The sequence below is a fragment of the Zingiber officinale genome, chromosome 8B (genome assembly GCF_018446385.1).
Source record: "Zingiber officinale cultivar Zhangliang chromosome 8B, Zo_v1.1, whole genome shotgun sequence".
NCBI lineage: Eukaryota > Viridiplantae > Streptophyta > Magnoliopsida > Zingiberales > Zingiberaceae > Zingiber > Zingiber officinale.
The window spans coordinates 99,934,565-99,952,570 of record NC_056001.1 but is presented as its reverse complement, the minus strand read 5'-3'; the positions used below and the strand labels follow the sequence as shown (position 1 = coordinate 99,952,570).

Here is an 18,006-nt window from a genome sequence, read left to right as displayed (position 1 = left end):
TAAGGTTGCACCAACAATCTCCCCCTTTTTGATGTTTGACAAAAACCATAATCAAGTTAGGTTAACCCGATAACCTAACTTAGGTTTTCCAATAGTTCTCCAATGCTCTTCCTTGAGCATTCTCCCCAAATTCCAATGTTCTTCCTTGAACATTCTCTAGACATTCTCCCCCTTTTTGACACACATCAAAAAGAGTGAATCAAGGTCAAGAGTTTCTTCCTAATGAAAGTCTCATACCTTTCATTGAAACCCTTAATTTCCCCTTGATACTAAATACAACAATCAACATAGTGACCATCCCATATCACTCATCTTGACGAGTAAAAACTCCCCCTAAAAGTCAACTCCTGCTTGACCAATAGGTAAAACTCCCCCTAAAGGTCAACTCCCCCTTGACCATTGCACCAACAATGTCTTGGAGAGTTTCAATCCTTTAGAAATCTAAAATACCAACTTCCAGCTGAAATTTCAGACAATCAGTCGAAAATCAGCATTTTGGCACGCTCTGATCGGTCACCAGACCGATCCACACGTCCAGTGACCGATCCAGACCTCCCTAGACCGATCAGCATCCCCTCTGATCGGTCCACAAAGCTCTGATAGGAATTTCTGATTTTTCTCCCGAAATTCAGAAACCCCTAAAAAATCACAGAAAATTTTAAAAATTGTAAAATTTTGAGGATACATTCCTCATAACATATATTATCATGGAAAAATAGTTTTCTATGAAAATAACTTCCATTTTAAAATCTTGATACAAAGCTCGAAAGACTTTGAAATAGTTCAAGGTTAATCCATCTTTGTATCAACTTGCTCAATGATGAATGCTATCACTAGAAAAGCTTCATCAAGGTTTTTCAAATCAATTTTGAAATGATCTTAAATCATTAAATTTAGGACCACAATATTAGGGCTAAATGTACATGACTTGTACACAAGTTTTCCCTATGATCCTCAGATTCGAATTAGGCTCATCTAGGTACAAGAACTATGCACCTTGATCCTAACTCATAATCCTAATATCTCACACACATCTAAGGTGTATCAAACACATCCAAGTCAATTTTGATGTGAGATATGGGTTTAGGTCATCTTAAGCTAAGTTCTCATGCATTTTCTAAACAACAATTTGATCTCCATATCAAATTGTGTTTCTATCCTTAAATCAAATTAATTGATCATAAATGCAAGAGATGATGACATGACATAAAATAATATCATAAGTGGAGACATGTGCCAATGTTATGATGTCATGGCATAAAGTATGAAACTTAAATAAGACATGACATATAACTAACCTAAGCATTATCATGACATTTCAAATGGTAATAAATTAAATATGATGTCATGACATGACATATGACAAACAATGTATGACAAATAACATATAAAGGTATAGAAAATGCCTAACTCTAGCCTTAGTTGTCATTTTTGATAATTTTGATCATTTTACCATAAATTCTATATTCCTAAGTGTAATAGACCTAAAATCATATACTAAAGATTTTTAGATCACTATGTGCCAATTAGATTAACCCTAGACAACTCCTCAAATGTAGTTGGCACATCCTAATCACCTTAGGAATAATTTTTAATTTCATTTTCAAGGCTTGATTACACCTTGAATATTCCTAAAATGCCACCTTTTGCCATGAGTAGGTTAACTACCTATCCAATTAAGGTTGGCACACCCTAAACCATCTAGCGTGAGGAAATCACGCACCTAGGAACCCAATACCTATTTGAGCTCATTGGGTTCACTAAATATTCACTAGGGATGACTTTCCTAGAAACCCTCCTAATGACCCTCCTAGGCTTTAAAGCCTTGGTCATTTGGGACTCATCAAGATCAACTTTAGGGGTGACTCCCCTTGTGACCTTGGTGATAGTCTTCTTAGCCCTAGGTCTTGTTCCATAATCGAATGGAACATTATGATAAGCAGGCTTGACCACTTGAGACTTAGGTTTGTGACCCAAACCTCTCATATTCTTGGGCTTTGATTTTTGACCCTTAGACCCTAGATTTGACTTCTCCAAATTCTTAAGAGTCTTTTCTAAGGTGTCAAGTCTTGACCTCAAGACTTGATTTTCCTTCTCTAATACCTCAAGTTTTAATTTGTCATTTTTCTTTGAGGTATTCCTAGGCATATGTCTAGTTGTTTTGGGATTCCTATCTAGGTTTTCCTTAACCTTAGATGAGTTAATTCTATGGTTGGCATTTCTAGTATTATCCCTACCTAGACTAACATGTTTGGCACCTAAGCACATGTATCAGTTTCTATGGTTATCATGCTTATCATCATTGACAATTGCAATAAAGCTACTAGCATGTTTCTTATTAGAATTGCAATAATGTGCCTTAAAGGGCACCTTAGGGTTTGCCTTAGCTCCCCCTATAGATGTGCTTGGTCTCTTGTCCTTGTGAGGTTGCCTCCCCCTCGGACATTGGCTCCTATAATGTCCCCTTTGCTTGCATTGGAAGCACACCACGTGCTCCTTGCCCTTGCGTATCGGGACTCCGACTTCCTTGACCTTTGGCGCCGGTGGAGTCTTCCTAATCTTCTTTGGACATTTACTCTTGTAATGCCCATATTCCCTACACTCAAAGCACATTATATGTAATTTATTTGAAATTAAGTTACTTGAGTTACCTAGGGTTGAGGATGGATATACGCTCTCTTCTTCATCCCTTCCGGAGGTAGAGGCTTCTTCTTGCACCAATCTTGATGAAGAACTCTCCTCCTCTTCTTCCTTAGATGTTGAGTAGCCCTCAACTTCTAATTCCATACCTCCATGATGTGAGCTACTTGGCTCACTTGACTCCTCTTCATGACTTGAATTGGAGCTCTCCTCATGGAACTTAGCTAAGTTGTTCCACAACTCCTTGGCATCATTGTATCCACCTATCTTACACAAGATATCATTAGGTAATGAAAATTCAAGGATTTTCGTTACCTCGTCGTTGATTGTGGATTAGTGGATTTGTTCCTTCGTCCACTTCTTCTTCTCGAGAGGTTCTCCCTTTTTATCCACCGGAGGAGTAAAACCTACTCGTACACAATTCCAATTCACTAGGTTAGTCATAAGAAAATACTTCATTCTTACCTTCCAATACGCGAAGTCGTCGCGATCGTAGAAGGGTGGAATCGTGATGTCTTCTCCAAGTAGATCCATTCTCTAGCTTGTGCTCCCCCGGGTGTTAATCCGACGAAGAGCAACCTTGCTCTGATACCACTTGTTAGGACCTTCGAATAGCGGCTAGAGAGGGGGAGTGTGAATAGCCGACCTCAAATTATCGTTTCTTCCTACAATTTAGGTTAGCGCAGCGAAAATACAATGTAGAAACGAAAGTGGAGAAGATCAAATCTCAAACACGATGATGTAACGAGGTTCGGAGATGATACTCCTACTCCTCGGCGTGTCCGTAAGGTGGACGAAGCCTATGAATCCGTCGGTGGATGAGACCCCGGATAACCGGCTAATATGAACTCCTTCTGGGTGGAGAAACCTCGCCATAATCTCTCTTGCAACAGCAAGAATGGAGTACAACCAATAGAGAAAGAAAACAAGAACAATATAAATGTAACAACACTTTGCTTGCCTTCTCGTCGACTGGAGTTCGATGAAGTAGCAACTTCACGATGTCAACAGCAGCTGATCACCTAGTCGAGGGAAGCTCGCACGAAGCTTCAGGAATAGGGAGCTCAGCAAAGCTCAGATCGCAAGAGTGAGGAAGAAGAAGGTTGTATCGAGAGATTTATTTCTTCTCCTGTAGCAGCCTTATATCTTGCACCTGCGAAGAAGACAAAGAGCAACACAGAAATCTAGCCGTTGTGTCGCAACGGCTAGGCCTGGACCGATCAGGCTCCAACCTGATCGGTCTGGGAGTCTCCTGATCGGTCTGTGGACCGATCAGGCCCTAGGCTGATCGGTCCCCAAACCGATCCCCATACTTGTTCTCGTTTCTGATCGCTTCCTGATCGGTCTGTGGACCGATCAGTAGGCTTCCTGATCGGTCTACAGACCGATCAGATAACTCATAGTGACCTCTGTTTGGTTACTGATCGGTCACCAGACCGATCAGATAAACCTGAGTATCACTGGATCGGTCTGCTGACCGATCCAATGCCCATGTGGATTTAGAGCTTCTCATCCCTAAATCCTAAGGCCTTCCTGGTCTTGAGAACGAGCTACGGAGCCCTCTCTGACCTAGTCCGGAGAATGAGCTACTGAGCCCTCTCCGACTTCCTCATCCGGTCCAGAGAACGAGCTACCGAGCCCTCTCTGACCTAGTCCGGAGAACGAGCTACCGAGCCCTCTCCAACTCTGTCTGGTCCAGAAAACGAGCTCCCGAGCCCTCTCTGACCTAGTCCGGAGAACGAGCTACCGAGCCCTCTCCGACTTCGTCCGGTCCAGAGAACGAGCTCCCGAGCCCTCTCTGACCTAGTTCGGAGAACGAGCTACCGAGCCCTCTCCGACTTCGTCCGGTCCAGAGTACGAGCTCCCGAGCCCTCTCTGACCTAGTCCGGAGAATGAGCTACCGAACCCTCTCCGACTTCGTCCGGTCTAGAGAACGAGCTCCCGAGCCCTCTCTGACTCCATCCAGTCCAGAGAACGAGCTACCGAGCCCTCTCTGACTTCATCCAGTCCAGAGAACGAGCTACCGAGCCCTCTCTGACTTCCACGTCCGGTCCAGAGACCGAGCTCCCGAGCCCTCTCTGACCTAGTCCGGAGAACGAGCTGCCGAGCCCTCTCCGACTTCGCATGCCAAGCTTCCATACTTGGACTTCTCCCGTGCCAAGCTCCCTGCTTGGACTTCTCCCGTGCCAAGTCTCCATACTTGGACTTTTCCGTGCCAAGTCTCCATACTTGGACTTTTCTCGTGCCAAGTATCCATACTTGGACTTTACCCGAATCAGGTCAACTTAAGTTGGGTCAACCAGGTCAACCTTGACCAAAGGTTGCACTCACAATCTCCCAAGTTTGTATTCTTGTCAAACATCAAGATACAACTTTTCTATTCTCGTCAAACATCAAAATACACCTCGAGTCAGGTCAACTCGAGTCGGGTCAACCAGGTCAACTTTAACCTAAGGTTGCACTAACAATTTACTCTTCTATGAATCAATTTTAATTCATCCGATATTGTTATAATATTATTTTAAGCTAATGTTAACTCCAATAAATATCTTTTACTTTGAAGGATTATGTAAATTGTATACTACTATCTAATGGACACTCATCTTGATATTTCATTATTAATCTTACAAAATAAATATGCAAGTTCTAATATAATTTCTTGTTCTATTTATAAATAAAACACTTTATTAAATAAAAATCCAAATAGTAAATTTCATCGACAACTTAAAAGAAAATGAAATTTTGAAATAAAAAATGCACTACAATTAACTGAAAGACAATCATTCCATATTTTCTAGATACTTCACCTACAATTTAAATCAAAAGTAAGCTTAGAAAGGAAAAGACGCTGAAACAGATATACAACTATTTCATATTGTCCAGTATATGAGTGATCAATATTATCATCTGACTTGGTAAAGAAATTAGAGATATCCAAATGAGTTATGCCAACTGGATCATAATCATCAATAAAATTTATCTCTATTTTTCCTTATTCTTTGATCAAATTTTGGTATAAATCCACAAGATACCTTGTTTTACGATAGGTACGAGACCAATGCCCTTTCCTCCAGCATCTAAACATGTACATTCATTTTTTTTTTTGTGAGTTTTTCCCTTTTATTGTTTAATTTCCATTGTTGGTTGCTGTTATAAGTTTTTTATGATTTTATTACTGATAATTTTTTCTTTAATCACACCCATACCTACACCTACGACTTATCTCAATTTTATAATTTTGAGATGAGTTAGCATACACTTTGGAAAATGATGTTCCATTTGTGTCAAGAAACAGTATACATCCTGATCCGGTGATCATAAAGGGGGGCTCACCCGGATGATGGTCAACGATCCTGTGGCGGTCGTGGTCAAAGTTAACCTATCTGAGCGATCGGCACGCATAGCGCCCGAGCCGGTGCTTTTGACAGCTCGGCCATTATGCCGAGCTTCCGACGCTCATAAGCCAAGTAGGACTCCTTTTGTTCAGAAGACCGCGCCAGTCGCCCTCAGCCGAGCGGACGATCCGCTCGGCTCAGCCGTGATGTTCATCGAACTACCGGGTGACCGACGGGTCGAGCGTCTCTTCCGTTCGGTCCAGTACATGTCCCTTCCCAGACGACAGTAAGTCCAAGCATCTCTCCCGTTCAGACTAGTAACAGACAAAAGGTGCAGAAGAGGACGAAGGGGACAGCTGGTGATATCCTTCTCGAGACATGTGCCGCCGACGAACAGCATGATCGACGGCCAGACCGGACAGAGCATCGTACGGTGGAAGTTTCCACTGTCAGGACAGAGATATGCTCGGGCGGTTGCGGTATGGTGCCAGACGTACTTTTTTGATACATCCATTTTGAGGTATATCTTGGGAAGCGCGCACGCCTCGAGAAGCATGCACGCGCCCCCAAGGGTCTTATATAAAGACCTCAGGCTTCGACGGAGGTATGCATTCTCATCTACCGTAGCTAGTCTTCACGCTCGTTATTCTGCCTCGATCTCTTCTCGCCGGAGTTGACTTGAGCGTCGGAGGGCCATCGCTGGGAACCCCTTCCCGGCTCGGTTTTGTGTTTGCAGGTTCTCACGGAGGCTCACACCAGTCGGAGGTTCATACGCCGTCAACAAGAGCGTCACGTCCCCAGCGTCTGTCGACTCAACGTCTAGACAGGATCACATCCAATTGGATGCAATTGATGATTTTTCATGAGTAACTCATTATTTTATTAAGCAGCGAGTAGGAATGAGATAAGTTTACAATATTTTTTAAATCCACACTCACGATATTACTACTGTAAGAGCACATTTGATGCATGAAAAGTGAAAAAAAAATTTTCTAATAAATCTTGATCAATAATTTTCTCTCTACAAAGTATGAGTTTAGAGTTAATCTTGAATAATGATGAATTATAATCACTTGCATATTTAAAATCTTGCTATTAGAGATGCATCTATTCATAACAAGCTTTTAGGAGAACTATAGTTCTCAGATGGTAAAATTGTTCTTTTAAATTTTCTCAAAGTTTTTGTAGTTATTTTATAATGAGATACTCAACTTTCAATCCATCATCAAAATAATAAGAAAGGAAAGCAAGTGTTTTTATACAATCCTATAAAGATGAGTTGTTTCCTTCTCTTATTGTCCATCATAAACTCTTAGCGACAACGTGGATATCAACATCCAAATTAAGGAAACGAATACTAAATAAACATGATTATGATCAAATCGAATATATATTTTAATACTCTTAGAAACATTTATAAATCTTATATTTTAAATCAAAATTCTTCAAGAATTTTAATATATGTTAATCATAAATCAATATTTTTCAAAAACATAACACTTATCTTAAATCAATATTATTTAGGAATATTGATAAATCTTAAATCTTTATATTTTAAATTACAGAGTCAATATATCAACATAAATTCATATTATGCTACTTTATAAACATCACCATAGAATTAAAAATTGTCATTCTTAGGAGTATCAATATAAAATTAAAAGTTATATTTCTTTAAGAGCATCAATATAAATTTAAAATTTATGTTATTTCTAGAGCATTAATATTAAATTTAAATATTGCGTTACTTATTAAAATAAAACTAAAGACATAAATATAAACCATTTTGAGAACGTCATCATTAAGACTAAAAATAAAAATGGTTGAGTTCATATTTTAAAGAACGCTCATGCTAATAACGCATTATAATTTAATAGTAGAGGAAGAGAAAATTTAAGAGAGAATTATTTTATTTTTTATTTCTTCCAAACACCTCTATTTATAAGATAGAGTGATATGAAAATAAAAATAATAATATAATAATTCATAGTCAACAATCCAAGTGACATCATTCATCTATTATAACAGATTCATCATATTACTACACGATAAGAGAAAAGGAGCAGAGAACCAAAGCAAAAGAATGAATCAATCATGGTGGAATAAATTATACAATAGCAAAAGAGAAAAAGTCTAAGAATTGAGAACTTAGAGGAGAATATATTTATAGAAATAATCTAGGCATCTAGCTCATACAATTCGACTCATTCAGGAAGTGATTGATTCGATCCTATAAAAATTTTCCACCGATCACTAAAATAAATCATAAAATACAAATGAATCATGATGATGAAAATCAATGTCACAAGTAATTCAAACTTCTCAGGTATAATATCGTGTGAGAATAAAAAATATTTTTGAATAAAGACCAAATGGTGAGATGGGAGAATATATTCCAATATATATTGAAAAGATATATTTGAAAGAAAACCTTGAAGCAAAAGTAAAATTAATGTCATATGACATAAGGATGATCATAGATCGAATTAATTTAGTTATTAGAGTAAAAAATTATCTAACCCTATTAGATTAGATAATGTAATATCAAGATCTATATCCGATCATATATCCGACGGTTCTTATGTATCATATATCTGACAAGTTATCAGTTATTTGGATATCCGACTCTATATACAATGAAATATAAAATATAAATATAATAAAAAAATAAAATATTTTAAAATGATAATAGACATTATTCATTACACGTTATAACAGTTAATCGACAGTAGTTGCTACAATGTGTAACAACTTATCGACAGTAGATACTACAACGTGTAGCAATTTATCGACAGTAGTTGCTATCAATAGGGGTAATCGCGGATCGAATTGGCTTGATTATTGGGATAAAAAACTATCCGACCCTACTAGATCAGATAATACAATATCAGAACCCTACATCCGACCCTATATCCAGCGGATTTTTTTTCGATTCGATTTGGATCGGCATGAGTAGGTTGATCGATTTGACAGGTTGACTACTCATCCCTAATATGACCTAGAATTCATAGATTTGAGTCTCAAAAATAATCTTTTACAAAATAAAATATTACTATGTACAATAAATCTTTCTCTAGGATCCGCATTGACGAGAACTTCATGCACTGAACTGTCCTTTAGAATAGCTATATTTCCAATCACTAATGACTAGTTAGAATACCTAAAGTGGGGTGAAATGAAGAGAGATTATTTTTTTACTTTCCCTATATTTCCTAACATTTTCAATAAAACCTTCTTGTAAAGATATTTTCATGTTTTCCAAGATAATATAGCCAATATTCAAATCCTATAAAATATAAAATGATGAATTCAAGATAGATTGGTGCAGTCATAAGAATATGAATAAATTAGTGAATCAAAATATTACTTGGATGATTCAGTTGGAAATTCTTTGCCCTATGAGCTTGATAAGGAAATCTTTATTCCTTCGGATTGGTGCGATGATTAAGACATGAAATGTTATCATATAAAATTTTGAGGTCAAAACTCGTCATGTTCGAACATGCGTTTCTCATACCTTGGCCACCTACACTAATAGCTAATAGCCACTAGTAATTTACCTCTTTCATGTTGACCTAACAACAAATTGACAAAGACACTGGGACCAAGTGAATTACCTTTTGCCACTTGATAAGGAAATCTTTATTATTTTTTCTTATCTCACAAAATACCTCCTTGATGTGGTCTTCAGTTGAGCATTTTTCTGATATGCCCAACTCTTGCATGAACTTAATACTGATTGCTACATAGTTGAATAAGATCAAGGAGGTATTTTGTGAGATAAGAAGAAAAAACAACAAAGATTTCTTTATCAAATGACAAAAGGTAATTCACTCGGTCCCAACCACATCAACATGAAATACTTGAACTTATTGTTAAACCTCCATAGATTCCATTCCACTTTAAAATCAATTGCTCATCATCATCAAACAACAAATCACCCATGACAATTACTAATATATTTTAATACGTACATTGATATTAATCAACTCTCGGTTCTCCTCCGAGTTCTTGAGATCATCCTAATGTACCCTACAGTTTTATTTCTTCAGATCATACAGATAAGCAAAATCAAAACTTGAATGACCAAATAAAGCATGTGCCACAAGCTTCAGCCATTTGATTGTCATGTAAATGGATAGTAAAACAAATATTCATGGATTTTCAAGGATATAAAAAATATTCATTGACAATGTAGCTTGATCACTAAAACAAATTCATGGATTTTCAAGGTTTGGCAGCAAAAACAGTTCTCTCCAAAAATAGAAAGTACGGATAGGTTCACATACTGTTGCTGATATGAACTTTCTCTATCCCCTAACTATGCTATTTGAGCCCAAGACTAAAGTGTGACTAATACACTCTTGCAATTGTAAACCATCATCACATACAAAGAAGCAAGATCAATTTAACCCTCAAATAATAAAAAAAAAGTAACCATTCTGTTCATGTTCTAACATAAAGATATATATAAGCAATAAGCAAGATTACCGCTTGAAAGAATATCTTCCATGTAACAAAGAGGCACTGAAAAAAAAACCGAATATATACTTCTCGTGGCTTTGTGAAAGATCGCAAACTCTTATAGACAAGTATTTTATCATCATCATTAAGTTGTGCTAAAAGTCAGACTAAGCCTATATCCTTCCACCGAGTCATATGCAAGTAAATTAGTTGAATTTTCTAGCTACGTGAAACCAAAGTTTTCATTGACCTCTCTCTATCTAAACCTTCAACTATGCGCATTTCAACTCTTCCTATAAAATCTATTAGTCATGGCTAAATATGTTCCACCATCTCAACCTTTTTTTCTTCTTGTTTAAATTTCCAATGAATCTGCACCTAATTTCTATCAAATACCAATACTACCCATTCATCTTAGCATTCTCATCTCTTCAATATAAAATCTTAATGCCATATTTGCCATGTTCAAAACGAACTGTTGATAGTTTTCAACTAACAAGATGGTACTACCTCCCTTAATATCTCTTAATCATACTCAAATCAAATTCAAAGGAAACTTCTAATGACCATATTGTAGTATTAAGGTTAAAACAAACAACAACCCAAACTTGCAAGGGGAGTATGGTTATTGCCTGAGAATATCTCTTATGTGGAATAAACATCACTTGAGGCACTAATAAGTACATCTACATTCGTTGAAGGACCAACATTGCATGCGTTAATCTAATTTGCATCGTATACCATTCCTCTATATAAAAGCAAAGTGAAACAGATTATGAACAAATATCTAATATCCAATCGTTTACTTGTTGAAAGATAAATTACTTGTATGTGTAAATCTATATTGTCATTTCCATTTATACGAACCAAAAACCTTGAAGTTTGAAGAACAACAAAATGAAGATTGCACAAATAATAGAATTATGAGCAAGGCTAAGAGTTGAACCATCATTTGAAACCAGCGAGTCCAGAAAACTATTACTTGCACCATAATGGCATGTTTTCCACAAATTAATTAAGAGTCGGAGACTTCAACGACAAAGAGTAGCTTGTCAAGAGAGTAAATAATGGAATGTAAGAGCAGGAACTAAAAAGGTATAGTTAAGTTTTTCTGGTACCACGGAACTCCAGCAAGAGAGTCATGCAAATTGCTCCCTATTGACATCAAAATATACTTCTTTTGCACGTTCAAAAAATAAAAACTTTTATACCATTTGAATGTGGAACCACAGTTCATGAAATAAAAAAGGAATGATTGAAACAACAACAACCACGAAAAAAACAACTAAGGCTTATCTCATTAGATGGAGTCGGTTATATGGATCTTTTTATGTCATTAAGCTCTATCTCCTACTATATCATCATTTATATTTAAATAAATTTTATTTTATTTTATTATTACCAACCAAGTCTTTTTTGGTCTACCTCTTCCTTGTTTGTGTTTGTCGCCCAATTGAAACATTTATTGATCGTAGTATATGCTCGTATCATCTTAAACGTATCTCTCGAAATTTTTCCTTAATATTCTGTCTATCCTCGTATGTCCACACATTCACCTTAACATCCTTATCTCTACAACTCTCATCTTCTGCTAATGTGCTCGAGTCATATCCCAACATTCAGTTTCATATAACATAGCAAGTCTAATTGCGATTTTGTAGAACTTCTCTTTAAATTTTTGAGGTACTTTACGCACATAAAACACTTGACGCTCTCCATTTAAACTATCCTGCTTGTATTCTATGTAAGACATCTCTCTCAATCTCTCCATCGTTTTGCATAAATGATTCTAAATATTTAAAGCTATGTTCCAGACAACTTATCATCTTCTATCTTAACAATTGTATCAATACGTCTAATATTTCTAAACTTAAATTCCATATATTCTATCTTTATTCTACTAAGCCTAAAACCTTTCCTTTTTAGTATTTCTTGCTAAGATTCTAATTTCGCATTTACTCTTTCACATGTTTCATCTACCAAAATAATATCATCTACAAACAACATATACCACAGTAATATATCTTGAATGTGTGTAGTAAGTTCGCCTATAATTAGTGTAAAAAGATAAGGATTTAAAGTTGATTGGTGTAAACCCTATCTTTATTGGAAATATTTCAATTACTCCGACTGAAATATTTACTTTGGTCATTACATCCTCGTACATACTCATAATTAGTTCAATATATATTATGCTAACACTTCTCTTTTCTAGAATTCTTCGTATAATTTCTCTTGTGGCTATATCATAAGTTTTTTCTAAATTAATACGATCTTTAATTCTTGTTTTTGCTCCCAATATTTTTTAATTAGTTGTCTAAGAAGATGTATAGCTTCTATTGTCGACCTTCCAAGCACGAACTCAAATTGATTTTCTATCACCGTGGTCTTCTTCTTTAATCTTTTTTCTATTACTTTTTCCCAAAGTTTCATGGTATGACTTATTAGTTTAATACCCCTATAATTTGCACAATTTTGCACGTCTCCCTTATTTTTATATAAGGGAACTAGAGTACTTACCCTCCATTGATCATGTATTTTTTTCGTTTTTAATATCATGCTAAATAATTCTGTAAGTCATTCAATATCTTGTTTCCCTAGACACTTTTATACCTCTATCAGAATATATCTAATGACTTTTCCATTGCGTATCTCATTTAAAGCTTGTTCTACTTCTGAAGTTTAAATTCTACGATAAAAATTTAAATTGTTATACTTATTTGACTTACTTAAATTACCTAAGTTAAGTTGGTCACCTAAACCTTCATTAAAAAGTTGATAAAAATACATCTTTGACCGTTCTTTTATTTCTCCATTGTTTACTAGTACCCTATTACATTTATTTTTAATACATTTTATTTGGAGAAGATCTCTTGTCTTCTTTTCTAACTTTATATATTCTATAAATGTCTCTTTCCTTTTTTTTTTATTCAATTTTTGATATAATTGTTCAAAATTTTCATTCTTTATTTCATCCACTACTTTCTTAGCCTCTTTCTTGTATATTTTTTTAAAATTTTCTCGCTTTTACAAATATATAATTTCTTATAAGTACTTCGTTTTTCTTTCACTTTCTCTTGTACTTTCTCATTCCACCACCAAGATTCCTTATTTAGTAGTGCATGTCCCTTTGACTCACCAAGTACACTCTTAGCTACTATTTTCAACTTTGATATCATCTTATCCTTGTCGTATTAGTCACCATATATTTTACCTAATACTTGTACTCCTACTTTCTCCTTAAATATATGCTATCGCAAAATTTAATATAATTTTTCCTTCTTCATTTCTCGTTCCAAACTCATAACCTCTATGCACCCTCTCATATTCCTCATTTTTCACTACAACATGGTCATTTAGATCACCTCCTATTAAAATCATTTCATTTAGCAGAATATGTTCTAATACTTCATCTAAGTCGTCCCAAAGTCTTGATTTGATATCTTCATCTAATCCTATTTGCGGTGCACATATACTAATTATGTTCATAGTTTCTTTCACCACTATTATCTGAGCTATAATTCGATCCTCTTTTCTAACTACTTCTACAACTTCATTTAATGAACTATATACAATAATACTCACTCAATTTCTTGTTTTACTCTTTCCTGTGTACCATAAATTAAAACTTGACTTCTTTATCATCTTTGCCTTCTTGTCTACCTATTGTTACACACAAAATACTAATTCTTCTCATAATTATCGTATTTACTACCTCCATTGATTTACCAATAAGGGTTCCTATGTTCTATATTCCAAATCTTAGACTATTAGTTTTTCTATCATATTTGTTCTTATCTAACATATGGTAAAAACTCTTATCAATTTAAAATTACACGCAAGTTCTCATAAAGATGTAGCGGTCCTTGCTAATACGTTAGAATCAGACCTACAACACGAACTCTTGCATATTTAGCACTACACCGAATTCTGGAAATGTAGTAGCCCTTGCCGAAACATTACAGTTGGACCCTGCAACGTGTTCCTTCCGAAGAACAACTTAGCATTAACACAATAGCTTAATGGATCAATTCATTGAACATTTGTTATAGTTTTAACGCTTCAATTCATTGGCACAACCTAACACAACCCTCCTCCTTTATCTGGGGTTGGGACCGGTTATGACTGGTTCGTCATGGGCAGAGTTAAAATAATAAAGGAATGATTGAAAAAAGAGCTATATTCTAACTGAATGGGTTTGAGTGGACGTAAGTTTTTGCATATGATGTAAACACTAAACAAGTTTAAAGCACAATTTTTAAGACCAATAAGGTCCATACCAAATTGCCAAGAGACCTGCAACACTAAGTGAATGTACAAGAATAAAAATGTAAGACAAACAAAGCAGCATTAGATAAAAGTTTTCTAACTCCAAAAGGATCAAGGTCTGCCTATGTCTAAAAAGCAAACACCCAATTTACCTTGTTAAAAAAAAATAAATAGATAAGGTTGGACATTGATGTCAAAACGTCATATATTGTTCGGTCACCACAAGTTAACATAGCAATAATGAGCAAATCACAATTTAATAAACAAAATATAGCATTCTAATTCTTCTACATCAAGAAATCTAATCTAACAAGTCAGAAAGCAAGGAACATAAAGACCTTGCCAGTCCTCCAAGATTGGATATTGAAGCTGAAAACTAATATATCGTTCGATCACCACAAACTAATATAGCAACAAAGATCAAACCACTACTCATTAAACTAAAATAACATGTGCATTCTTCTACACCAAGAAATCTAATCTAACAAGTCAGAAAGCAAGGAAGATAAGGACCTGGCCAGTTCTCCAAGATCGAACATTGAAACCAGAAACCTATATATTGTTCGACCACCACAAGCTAATATAGCAACAAAGAGCAAACCACTAAATAAACTAAAAATAACATGTGAATTCTACTACATCAAGAAATCTAATCTAACAAATCAGAAAGCAAGGAAGATAAGGACCTTGCTGGTCCCCCAAGATTGGATATTGAAGCCAGAAACTTATATATATTGTTCGATCACCACAAGCTAATATAGCAACAAATAGCAAACCACTATTCAATAAGCTAAAAAAAACATGCGAATTCTTCTACATCAAGAAATCTAATCTAACAAGTCAGAAAGCAAAGAGGGTAAAGACCTTATCAGTCCTCCGGCAAGACCTTAGCTCGCTTCTTTGCAGAGAAGCCCTTCAGGAAAGCATCCAGAATCCGGCGCTGTGAATCGAGGATGAGTTCTGTGCGCTGCATCTCCATCTCCATTCTTACCTTCTCCATCTCCCTCGCCATCTCCATCTTCCTCTGTTCCATCCTCAGAAACCCATCACCCAGCATCCTCACTGCCGCGACCATATCGCTGACTGCGCTCTGTTCTGTTTCCACCCTCCTTCGTTTCTTCTCGAGACTGCGTCGCATCTCCCCCATCGAGGGCTGGCCACTGCTGCCACTGTAACCCTTGAAGAATCGAGTTGTAGGGTTAGGGCTCATGATGTAGTTGGACGCGGACCTGTCCTCGGTCCTAGAGATCTTAGATCGCACCGCCTTCGGTATCGAGAAGGTGAGTTCGCCGATCCCTCCCCGACCATTAGCCATCTGGCGCTGAGCGCTGCGTCTGCTGCCCCATCCTCCGGCCCCGCGGCGCCCGTCGAAGTCATCATCGTCGTTATTGTCTTCTTCTAACTCCTCGTCGTCGTCATCAGAAGGGGGCGGTGGAGCGGCGAAGGAAGGAAAGGCGAAGGGGCGGCGGGGGCCGCCGCCGCCTCCAACTTCCATAGCGTCCATCATGGGGAAGTAGACCCAGGAGGAGACGGGGGCGAGGGACGGATCAAGGCGGAGGGATTTCTGCATCTCGCCGCGGTAGCGCTTGCGGAGCTTCTCGACCTTATGGCGGCACTGGACGGCGGTTTTGGGAGGCGATAGGCCGGAAGGGCAGCGTCGGGCGACGTCATCCGCGACCTCCTCCCAGTGGGGGGCGCGGAGGTTGCCGCGGCGGAGGGCGTACCACTTGCCGCGGTAGGCCTCGATGAGAGCGAGGGTCTCCTCGTGGTTCCAGATGGGGGCGGCGAGGCGGCGAGAGGCGGAGGGTGCCGAGGCGGGAGGTGGAGGCGGGAGGGAGGCCGGGCGGGGGGGAGGGGAAGGAGATCTGTCAGATGATGGGGAAAGGGACGGGGATCCAGGTTCGGTGGGGGAGGGGGGATGGTTCTGGGAGGAGTTGGGCGCGGCGGCCATCACGGAAGAGGAGGTGGTGGCGGTGGTGGTTTGGGGAAAACGGGAGGAGGAGGAGGAGGCGGCGGCGGTGGGAAGAGAGGGAGGAGGGGGATGCAATAATGAGATGGTGTGGTTTTGTTTGGTAGTGAGTCGGGGCACCGCCCGGGGGTGGGCGGCTTAGGGTGCGGCCCGCACGCAAGCCAGCGGAGTGGGCGCACCGCTCCCGATGAGAGAGGGAGAGAGAATGAGTAGAGGATCCTCGGTGATCTCATTAGTTGGGGGGCGGCTGGGAGGGCGTGGGTGGGGAGGTGGGCCGCCTCCACCGGGGCATGGGCGGTGCGCTGACCGGGGGTGGGGGGAGGTGGGGCTGACTCGGCCTCGCCCTCGGCCTCGGCCCCGGCCCCGGCCCCCGCCTTGGGTGGAGCTGTTTGGGCTCAACGGTGATTGCGGAGGGCAACGAATAACCACGGCATTGACATTTTCGTATGCAGTACGACTCTTCCCTTTTCTCGTTATATTTATAGGCATATTTCACTTTCCTTTATTAAATAATCGCGCTAGAGTTAAACAAGGACGATGATAATGGATCGATTTGAGTCGCCTATTAATATCTTTGATTTCGTTCCTATTTATTATATCCTTTCTTATATATTTTAATATTCATTACCGTACTCATGATAAAAAAAAATAGGTGCCATTTAATTTTTCCATAAAAATAAGAATGAAAATAAAAATTATAATATTTATAATGAAAACAAATATGAACATATATATATTATTTTTAAAAATAATATTTAATTAATATAATATTTATAATGAGAACATATATATATATATATATATATATATATATATATTATTTTTAAAAATAACATTTAATTAATTAAAATTTTCTATCTGAATAAATTAAAATGTACTTTTTTACTCTTAGAAAAAAATAAATGTGAGAGAAAGTTAAATATAAGAAAAAAATATGATGGGAAAAAATGTATGATGAGAAAAAATATGATGGAAAAAATAAAAAAAAAATATGATGAGAGAAAATAAAGAAAGAAAGTAGGACGTGAGAAAACATGATAAGAAAGAACGAGGAAAGAATAAATATGATAAGATAAAGTGCGACGAGAGAGAATGAAGACAAATAAAATGTGATGAGAGAAAATGAAAAGAGAGAGTATGTTGAAGAGAAAACGTGATGAGAAAAAAAATATGATGAGCAAAAAAATAAAAAAAGAGAGTATGATGGAAGAGAAAATATGATAGAGAGAATGAGGAGAAAAAAGTATGATGAAAAAGAATGAAGAAAGAGAAAGCATGATTAGAGAGAAAGTGTGATAATAACATGAGAAGAGAGAAAATATGGTAAGA

At 37.6% G+C, this 18,006-nt stretch overlaps 1 protein-coding gene across 1 annotated transcript; it reads right to left on the bottom strand.

Annotated features, from left to right (window-relative positions):
* Window positions 1-15,382: 15,382 nt before the first annotated feature.
* On the bottom strand, window positions 15,383-17,152 carry LOC122016570 (trihelix transcription factor ASIL2-like). Its single transcript, XM_042573916.1, has one exon. The coding sequence runs from the start codon at window positions 16,657-16,659 to the stop codon at window positions 15,577-15,579; it is 1,083 nt and encodes a 360-aa protein (XP_042429850.1). The 5' UTR covers window positions 16,660-17,152; the 3' UTR covers window positions 15,383-15,576.
* Between the last annotated feature and the right edge of the window lie 854 nt (window positions 17,153-18,006).